Source organism: Myotis daubentonii, chromosome 13 (genome assembly GCF_963259705.1).
Source record: "Myotis daubentonii chromosome 13, mMyoDau2.1, whole genome shotgun sequence".
In the NCBI taxonomy this organism is placed as follows: domain Eukaryota; kingdom Metazoa; phylum Chordata; class Mammalia; order Chiroptera; family Vespertilionidae; genus Myotis; species Myotis daubentonii.
The window spans coordinates 58,704,491-58,714,658 of record NC_081852.1 but is presented as its reverse complement, the minus strand read 5'-3'; the positions used below and the strand labels follow the sequence as shown (position 1 = coordinate 58,714,658).

The 10,168-nt window shown below is 47.4% G+C and overlaps 2 protein-coding genes across 11 annotated transcripts in view; one reads left to right on the top strand and one right to left on the bottom strand.

The window, feature by feature from the left end:
• INPP5F (inositol polyphosphate-5-phosphatase F) overlaps window positions 1–4,242 on the bottom strand; it is a 58,376-nt gene extending 54,134 nt beyond the window's left edge. For 5 of the 10 annotated variants that reach the window (XR_009448280.1, XR_009448281.1, XM_059661615.1 and 2 more), the window contains exon 1: window positions 3,935–4,240. Coding sequence is in view for 7 of the 10 variants with exons in the window: in XM_059661615.1 (XP_059517598.1) it covers window positions 3,935–4,031 (97 nt within the window). In the remaining 3 variants the exon portion in view is untranslated. Of the gene's footprint in view, window positions 1–3,934 lie in introns of all 10 variants that reach the window. The other 5 variants (XM_059661611.1, XM_059661612.1, XM_059661613.1 and 2 more) reach the window with 2 other exon arrangements.
• Window positions 4,243–8,489: 4,247 nt separating this feature from the next.
• LOC132214578 (small nuclear ribonucleoprotein E-like) lies at window positions 8,490–9,273 on the top strand. The gene is given in 1 exon segment (XM_059661937.1): window positions 8,490–9,273. A coding segment is annotated over 1 exon segment (258 nt). The 5' UTR covers window positions 8,490–8,964; the 3' UTR covers window positions 9,223–9,273.
• Window positions 9,274–10,168: the final 895 nt, after the last annotated feature.

The following is a 10,168-nucleotide window of genomic DNA, read 5'->3' as shown; positions in this document are numbered from 1 at the left end:
TTAGAAGAAACAATTTTTACAAATTAAACAATGTAAAGAAGAAAATAAGGAATACAAAGATTTTTCTTTTAAAACTGGTGATGCTAAATCAGATAGAAAGGGGAAAAACACACACACAAGCGGAAAGCCTCACATTTATTTCCTCACCCAGCTGGACAGAGATTTTCCGCCCCAATTAGAAGATATTCAGAACAGGGCCTAAAATGGGTAATAAGCATAACACAGCATCCGATTTTTATGGCAATGATATTGCTGAGAGAAAACTTGGACTTAAAATTTAACTCGGCTCCACTCAACCAAAAATGCTTTCTGCATCCTAAGCACTCTAGACAGGAGCCCAGAGATCCCGAGATGAGTCAAGCACGGTCCTTGCCGAGGGAAATGCACTGTCCCCTGAGGAGGAAGGAAGGAAACTATTATTATACGGTGCAGTAAGGGCTATAATCAAAGTGTGTACTAAGTGTATAAAGCACCTGGAAACACAATAATATGTTTATTGTGACCACAATTCTGCCCTAGGAATGCGGGCTAGGGCAGGGGTGGGCAAACTTTTTGACTCCAGGGCCACAATGGGTTCTTAAACTGGACCGGAGGCCGGAACAAAAGCATGGATGGAGTGTTTGTGTGAACTAATATAAATTCAAAGTAAACATCATTACATAAAAGGGTACGGTCTTTTTTTTTTTTTTTTTAGTTTTATTCATTTCAAACAGGCTGGATCGGGCCGCAGGCCGTAGTTTGCCCACGGCTGGGCTAGGGTGAGCACACATCTGAGCTGGGTCTTACAGAATAAACTAGGCAGGAAAAGAGCTGACAGTAGCAAACATTCCAGGATAAGGAAATGGTCATTTTAACCTAAAAAATCAATGCTGACTCTTTGGATGTCTCTAAGAAAAAGGAAAGTCCTGATTCGGGTTGTTCAGTAGCCATAAACATAAAAACCACAATGTCCACAGGCTTGTTTGGTCTTATACTAGTAACACCGCCCTTTGGAAAAGATAAGGACTTGGTCAATAACCTATTCAGTTGAACTATCAATTGGAAATAATGGAATATTTTAAATGCTTTCATTAGAAACAAGAGCAAAACTGGCAATAAAAGCAAAGGGAAAAGGTACAATAAAATGGAAAGAATTTTGAATGATTCTATAGGAAAAAAGCAATTAAAATACAATTATTAATAGTCATTCTTTAAAGAGCATCTTAAGTACTGGATAGGACAAACAAGTTGGTAAAGTACATGGGATTCTTTATTCACTGGCTATACTTTAACACCTGAAGATCAAACAGGCTGTTACTTCTGAAATATAATGGCCTCTTCCTTCCTCTAGATTTTCGGTCTACTTCAGTCTGTGGTTGCCTACATCCTAAGACATGAAATAAATGTAACTGCAAAGACTATAGCCATTTATGTAGAAAAGAAGTTTTTAACTTGCCTTCTGATGTGGACTTTGAATATATAAACAGTAACTCAAACCACGTGGCTTAATCCAAAATCTAGGCCGAGGTTACCCTGGGGATATTTCTTAAAGGCTTAAACCTGTGGCTCATCTGAGCTTTTTTAGCTCAGAAGTATGGAGTTAAGTATCCTTCCACAGAAAGGTAAGACACTAGCCAGCAGCCTAGAAGAGTTGACTTTCTTCGCTTGAGGGGAGTGATTTATCCCCAAACAACCATTAGGACAGGAGAGCCTCCATGTATAAGAACTGAACACAAACCAAACAGAAAGTCAAATAATTCACTTAAACCCGCTCCTCTTCAGAGGACTCCTGTGACTGCACCGTGTTCCATGTAATTCCACCAGCTTGGTTCATCTCTGTCAATCTTAGGGGCTAAGAGATAGAAGAGAGTGGCCCTAGAAATGCAGACAACCCAGGCCACCTGACATATATGCCTCAAGTCACTGCCCAAACATGCTGGTGACTACCTAGATATCCTGAGTTTTTTTCATGAAACACATCAATATCAACTCCTGTCCTCTAAAACGTACACTGAACAAATTGGCATTGTTTTAAAAAACATTTTCATCATGTACAATGACCCAAAAGCCCAACCCTCATTTTATAGTTGAAGAAATGAGGCGTGGAAAAGTGTTCTGTTCCATGGGTTGGCGATGATCTCAATTTCCATCCAGCTGTAAAAGATCTACTGTCGGCTCCCTAACAGCTTGGGGAATTTTGCAGTCTACCTTCCTTCAAGCTAAACTTGGAACCGTACCCAAACGTTGGGGGTGGGAGCAGGGGGAGGGCTAGGCAAATGGTCAAATCAGGAAAAACAGAGAAAAGAGAATGAATGGAGACTGGCCAAAATTAGCCTATCTACAACAACTTCTGTCCCAAGACCATCCAGAACCTTATCTGGTTGCCTAGTTTCTCCTCCATTGTGAATAGAGGAAATCACACGTAATTGTAAGAAAATACACATACACCGAGCCAAGGGGGAAAAAATAAGTTCTCCTTCACTGCTCTAGCAAATCAACCGGCAGGCCTTCGAAAGAAAGGGGCACCTGCCAGATAGTGTTCTGGGGCCAGTTCTACCCTCTCCCGGACCTCAGGTCCGTGTCCAACCTTTCACACCTGTGTCCTCACGGGGACACGAGGACACCATCAGCTGCTCTGTAAGGATGTTGTGGGGACAGTAAGGACCACGACCTTGAACGCCACCTATAAATGGTAGCTGCTGTGACGGAAAAGCTTAGTTGGATCTCTTAGACCAGTGGTTCTCAACCTTCCTAATGCCGCGCCCCTTTAATACAGTTCCTCATGTTGTGGTGACCCCCCCAACCATAAAATTATTTTCGTGGCTACTTCATAACTGTAATGTTGCTACTGTTATGAATCGTAATGTAAATACCTGATATGCAGGATGTATCTTCATTGTGACACATTGAACATCATTAAAGCACAGTGATTCATCACAAAAACAATATGTAATTATATATGTGTTTTCTGATGGTCTTAGGCGACTCCTGTGAAAGGGTCCTTCGACCCCCAAAGGGGTCGCGACCCACAGGTTGAGAACCGCTGTCTTAGACTTTCCAATTCACGTAATTCCTTTGTCGAGATTAGGCACAAGAATTGCTAGTAAATTTGAAATGCTCCGTTTCTTTAAAGAACTCTATTCTCTCACTTCTCGAGTGAAAGCTGTCTGAGGTGATTAGGGAAAAGGACTGACAACCTCCAAGGGGTGGGGGGACCCAGCCCCCTGCACCGCCGGCCCGGAGGGCGGGGCTGCCGTTTCACTCCCCACGCGAACTAGTTTTCCCAACGCAAACGGAACGTCGTGGCCTTCGGCATCTCACAGCATCTTCACACCCTGACTCGGACCTACGATACACTCGGCATCGCACACCACTGAACCCCACAAAAATAGTAAAAGTTCAACAGGACGAGACGGTTTCATTGCAACACCACAACCAAAGCAAAGGAGCTTTAAGCCAGGTGCCCGGGGGGCAGCCCGAAGGAATCACGCCTTTAAAAAGGTCCCAGAAACAGGTGGACAGGGAGCGAGGCTCGACAGCTCGTGCCGCTGCACTGGGGTCGCTTCTGGCCCGAGACGGGGGGTTCGCACCCAGACCCTGTCACGGGGGCCGGGCCAGAGGCCACACCGGACAGGAAGAGGCCTTCACGGCCGGGGTCCCTCGCTCGAACTTCCCGGGAGAGCCGACCGGACCCCGGCTGCCGGCAGCCCGGGTCTGCTCTCCCCTCCCGGGAGGGACGAGGGCCCTTTGTCCGCGCGGAGGCGGGGGCCGGGGGCCGGGGGCCAGGCGAGCGCCCTCCGTCGGGAAAGTAGGACAGCGCGCACCCTCGCCGAGCCGCCCGCCCGCCAGGGCCGCAGGCGGCGCCCTCCGCTCCCGCGGGCTGGGGGGCCCGGCCGCGCCCTCCCGCCGCCGCCCGCGCCCCGCGCCCAGGGTGACCCCGCGCCGCCAGCCTCACCGGGTCGGAGCTCGAGGCCGCCATCGCGGCGGCTGCACCACAGCGCGCGCTCGCCCTGCTGCAGGATGTAGTGGTCCTTGGCTTGGAAGAGCTCCATGCCGGCCCCGCGCGCGGAGGGAGGCGGCGGCGGCCCGCGGGGGGCGCGCGGAGCGTCCTCGGCAGCTGGGCCGCCAGGGCCCGCGCCCCGGGGAGCGGCGTCTGAGGGAGCGTCGCGGCTGCGGGGTCCGCGAGAGAACGCACCCCAGAGGCGGCGGGCGGGCGGCGGCGGCGGCCGTGGCCTTAGAGGCCTCTCCCCGGCTCCGCCCCTTGTCCGCCCCTCCTAGGCCCCGCCCCCGGCACCTCCCAGGCTCCTCCCCCTGCGTGGCTCCTCCTCCGCCTCTTGCTCCTTTGGGTCGCGGGTCCCCCTTTCCCGCCGCCTGAGTCTCCTCCAGCTTCTGCCGAGTTCCCTCCCCGGGCTCCTGCCCCGCCCCCCAGGCTCTTCTTCCCCCTTCAGCCTCGCAGGCCGCCCCCTTCTCCTCCCCCTTCTCCTCCCCCTCCGTCCGGCCTGCCTTCCCGCCCGAAGCAAACGCGGGCAGAGCTCGGGGAGGGCCGCCTTCCTCCCTCGTGGCCGTGGGAGCAATGGCCCACTCGTGGGGCCTCTCCGCCCATGCCGGCGGGGGATGCGTTCCTTTCACCAGCCCTGAGAAAAGCCGGGCAGACTTCCTAAGTCCAGCTCGAAACCCCTCCTTCCCAGAGGCGTGAGCTTCCCGGGTAGCGGGGTGGCGCCTGGGTCGTGGGGGGAGAGGGAGGGCCCCAGCCGGGCTCTCTGCCGGAGCCGGGCTGCCTTATTTTGTTTGGTGTTTCCTCTTAGAACCTTCTGACGTTTGACAACAGCAGGCGTTCAATAAGTGCACATCAACGAGGAGCGTGTAGCAGTAGGAGATACACAAGTGTTAGCAGCACAGGGCTCTCAACAGCGGGAAGAAAGGCGCAAAGCTCAGACGCCCCCAACTGAGCAGGATGGACCTGAGAAGGCTTCATAAAATAGGTCAATTAATGAAGTGGAAGGGATTTAGATCGACGAGGGTGCGAGAGCTGAAGAACCCCTGTGGAAGGAGGAAGCCCAGTATCTTTGAGCTGTCTATCTTGCAAGGCTAGGTGGCTTCTTGAACAGCCCAGCTCCAGGTGCAGTCTACCTGGATGATTTGGGGACAGTCTTTTGGTCTCAGATGGTAGTTGAATTAAATGACCTTGAATTACACTCCCAGTTTTGTAGATCAGGGAATACTTTCTACCTTCTGCTTTGATAAAAGTAAGAGGGCCCAAATGCAGGAAGGAGTTCACATTATTAATTATTCCAGTCCACACTGATTGGTGGTTGGATTGCCATAGCACAGGAAGTCCCATGATGACAAAATGTCCTGGAGCCTCTAATAAGTACCACGCTTTCTGGGCTGCCCAGACACCTCAACATAAAGGTCTTAGAGGAGTGATTACTAGACCAAATCTTTGTGATGTGACTTGGACACAGAAAATAATAGAAATAAGGAGATCAGAAGTTTCAGTGGAACCATCAGTTTCAGATCTGTTGAATTGAGGCCTATGTTGACTTGCCTTAGCAAAAAAAAAAAAAATGTATAAATAGATAATAAGAAAGTCCTTTGAAGACAGCTCTGCAAATTATTTCATTTTTTAATGAACCACGTTGCCAGATGTGAAGAAAACAATGCTACTGTAACTGTTTTAAAACAATTGATTAGTTGATTGAAACTTGGCCTGATGTTTTATTTTATTTTTATTTTTATTTATTTATTTATTTTTTAAATATATTTTTTATTGATTTTTTACAGAGAGGAAGGGAGAGAGATAGAGAGTTAGAAACATCGATGAGAGAGAAACATCGATCAGCTGCCTCCTGCACATCTCCTACTGGGGATATGCCCGCAACCCAGGTACATGCCCTTGACCGGAATCGAACCCGGGACCCCTCAGTCCGCAGGGCCTGATGTTTTAAATCAGTGGTTCAAACCCTAGCTACTTTTTAGAACCACTTGGGGCTGAGGGATTTTTCAAACCTACCAGGGTTTGGATCTCAAACCAGTTAAACCCGAATTTCACTGTGGTGGGCTCTGGTGTCCGTATTTTATTCGAAGCTCCCCAGAGGGTTCTAATGTGCAGCTGAGGTAAGTGTTAGGGTCGCTGAAGGAGGAACGCACCAGGCCAAAAGGGGTGAAGAATTATGAGTTAATTAGGTCATCTGGATACCAGATGGGCTGAGCCCCAAAATGGTGCTGGCACCCAGGGACAAGGAGTCAGAGATTTTAAAGGACTCTAAGCGGGCTTTTTCTGGGCAGAGAATTCCCTGGGCGGGCTCCTGAGGGCAAAGATAATGGTCTTAGCAAGTGGAATGTGGTCTCAGCAAGTGCTAAGCAAAAGGGAATGTCTGTTGTGGAGTGGTCTAAAGGTGAGTTCTCAGGGGAGGGGCAGTCCACTCAATTATTCAATCAGACCTAGCAGTAAGCACCACGATTTTAAATGAAATTCATTGCCAAAGTCTCCCTGACAGCAGCTTAGCAGAAAACAGCAGTCAATCATTAACTGATACCATTTTGGGGGGTTGCTTACCTGTAAATCCAGAGTGAACAAGCAGAGACCTTAGAGAAAAAAACCTGAGGGAAAGATGCTCCTAGAATCCATCTGGCCTAGTCACTGCTCTCCTCCTCTCGCTCTGAAAACATGCTTGGCTTTGGCGTAGTTAGAGCCCTGGCCGAGCTGAGCAGAACCAGTGAAAGAGTAAATATTCTGTCGTTGGCCGATTGCATGTCCCCAGCTACTGCCTCAGCTGGCTTGCCTGGCAGGTGCTCCTAACCTTGCCGCTTCTCCACTCCCTGGCTGGCCTCCCTGCCCTCATCACTCTCCTCCAGCTTCCTAATTCAAGGCCACGTTGCTCTTAAATGGTTATAGTGGAAAGTTGGTGATGCTGTTCTGTTTTTTAAACGTGAATGAGTATCATACACATTATGCATCTTCTTTTACTTGTATGTTGTGTTTAGACTAATGTAAGTAACTCACAGGTTAGGTTCTAGACTTTAGTATCCTCTGGTGCAATTTGACTTTGGACATCGTCTCCTCTCACACTTGACATCGTCTCCTCTCACACTTGACCACAGTCTTGTATGGTGTTTGTCTATTACTTTCCTCAGTCATGCTTGTATATGAAAAATCTCCCAAAGGAGAGATTTTTTAAAATACACATACAGTGGGGCCTTGACTTACGAGTTTAATTCCTTCCGAGACTGACCTCGTTAAGGAGCTCCTTAAGGAGCTCGTTAACTCAAATTACTCTATCCACTCAATGCAAAAAACCTGCCGAGAGACAGCTGGTATCTCAAAAAACTCGTTAGTCGGGACACTCGTAAGTCAAGGCCCCACTGTATTCTGCCTGCCAGGAGGCTGCTGATTTCTTAGGTCAGCAGTCAGGGCAACTAAAGGCCCAAGACACTCACCAGCCAAATTTTCACATTTGACCAATCATCAGCCAATTTCTCATGGGTTTGTGTGCCCCCTCCTCCTATAACTTCACCAGAGACAACTGGAGACGGTAAGTGCCACTTTGGAGCACTGCGGCCTATATCAAATAGGAATTACCTGAGAAGCACCATAGAACAAAGAGGGGGAAGTCCCTCAGAGACATCATGTTGGTTTAAAAGAGAGAGATCACTTTGTTCACTGGAGAAGACCATCTCCCCTTCATTTTTATACTTTGGGGTTAAAAAGTACTGGCTTTTCGTTGTATGGTCTGATAAAATTGTCAAGGGCCCAAGTTATTGTTTAAACCAGCTATAATAAATCTCCCATGCGTGAGAGAGAGACAGAGGAAAAATGAAATGTGTTTTCTGCATCTAATCTCCCAGAGGAAAGATGAATTAGCCGTTTACAGTGATAATTTCATAGTTGTCTAAAGCCAGCTGCCTCTCCTTCCTTTCTGTTATGCACTTACTTTTCAATTAAAAAAAACAGATGAGACAGTTAAGAAATTAGACCGTTCTAAATAAGCTAATTTCAAAAATATGCCCAACGTATACTATTAAATAGAAAAAGTCCAAGTTGCAGAATAGTATTTTTAAGTATTCCAATTGTTTTTTTCTTTTTTATTGAATACTAGAGGCCTGGTGCACGAATTCATGCATGGGTGGGGACCGGCTGACCCACCCAGATGGGAGCCGATCAGGGGTGGGGCCAGCCAGAGGGAGGGGCTTTGGGTGGTTGGCTAGCCGGCCCTGCCCCTGATTGTGGGGGGTGGGGGGGTGGGCGATCAGGGGTGGGACTGCCCCCGCCCCCCCCCATCAGTCCAGTTGGCCGGCCGCAGTACATGTCATAGCAACCAGTTGTTCCGGTCATTCCGTTGTTCTGGTTGCGTGGCTTTTATATATATATAGATATTGGGATAACATTGGTTAATAAAATTATATGTTTCAAGGGTACAATTCTACAATACATCATCTGTACATTGTATTGTGTGTTCACCACCCCAAGTCCCATTTGTGTTTTTAAAAGGGGAGGATGGAAGAGAGAGTATGTTTTTAATGCCCAGAACATTCTGAAATAAAACACAAGGAAGTGTGGTTACCTCTGAGGAATGCCAATGGAGAGATGTGGCAGCTGAAGGCATCAGGAATGCAGGGAGAGTAGAAACTTTTCCTTTTCATTTTATATTCCTGTGCACTGTTTTAATTTTTATAACCATGTACTTTTTGAAAAATATATTTTTATTGATTTCTGAGAGGAAGGGAGAGGGAGAGAGAAATATCAATGATGAAGGAGAATCACCGATTGGCTGTCTCCTGTATGCCTCCCCACTGGAGTTGCAGCCCACAACCCGAGCATGTGCCCTTGACCAGAATCAAACCCAGAACCCTTCAGTCTGCAGGCTGACGCTCTATCCACTGAGCCAAACCGGCTAGGGCTATAACCGTGTACTTTTAATACTTTAAATCTTTTTTAAAGGCCTGGATTAGTCCAGTCCTTATCAGCCTCCACCAGGGTGTACCATGCATGGCCAGGGCCAGAAAGTGCAGAAGGGGAGGGTGCAGCCCATCAACCTCATCTGCAGACCCTTGCAGAATAGCTCTCCAATTCGGGCGTGGCTTTAAGGGTAAGTGACCTTGCAGATGGAGGGTTTCGATGAGCATATGAACCTTGTACTAGATGATGCAGAAGAGGTTCATTCTAAAACAAAGTCAAGAAAACAACTGGGTCAGATCATACTAAAAGGAGATATTGCTCTGCTCCAAAGTGTCTCCAACTAGAAATGCCTAATAACGTGAGAAATTGTTGAGAAGGCAATAACAGGTTGTGGTTTTTAGGTGTCCTTTGTTGGCAATATAGTTCTTAAACATTTATTCATATTGCTTTGATAACCCTCGTGTTATTACCAGATGACAATAAATGCTGTTAGATTGTTTTTATTTAAAAAAACCAAAATACTACGCCTGGCTGGTGTGGCTCAGTGGTTGAGCAGCGTTGACCTATGAACCAGGAGGTCACGGTTCAATTCCTGGTCAGGGCACATGCCTGGGTTGCGGGCTCAGTCCCCAGTGGGGGGCATGCAGGAGGCAGCTGATCAATGATTCTCTCTCAACATTGATGTTTCTGTCTCTCCCTCTCCGTTCCTCTCTGAAATCAATAAAAACACATTTTTTAAAAATACTAGTTTTGTGTGTGTGTATGTATAAAACTCATTCTTCTACCACACCCAAAAACATATGTTTTGGTAACATATTACCTAAAGATCTAGAACCTCTTACCTTGACAAGCCAGGAGTCCCAGGCCTACCTCTTTTTATTCTTCATACACTGCTTAATATTTTTGAGATTTCCTAACACCTTAAATGCTGTCAAAGTGAAGTATAGTTAAGTCTGTAAGCCATCTTAAATGTTGTCAAAGTGAAATATAGTTAAGTCCGTAAGCCATCTTAAATGTTGTCAAAGTGAGGTCTAGTTAAGTCTGTAAGCCATCTTTCTGCACTGTATACTCTTTTAAATGGAGTGTAAGGAACAGTTTTTTTTTTCTTTAGCACTTTTCTAAACCACAACAGTGGCTGTGGCCTGTTCTTCCTCTCTGCCAATTGTAATACTCAGGCTGATGGCCTGCTGGGGTCTGTACCATCTCAAATCAGTAACCATGGCTGAAATGCCTTCTGCTAATCACCTTAGAGATGTTTCAAAGACTGCTTTGTCCTGCACCAGAGAACAG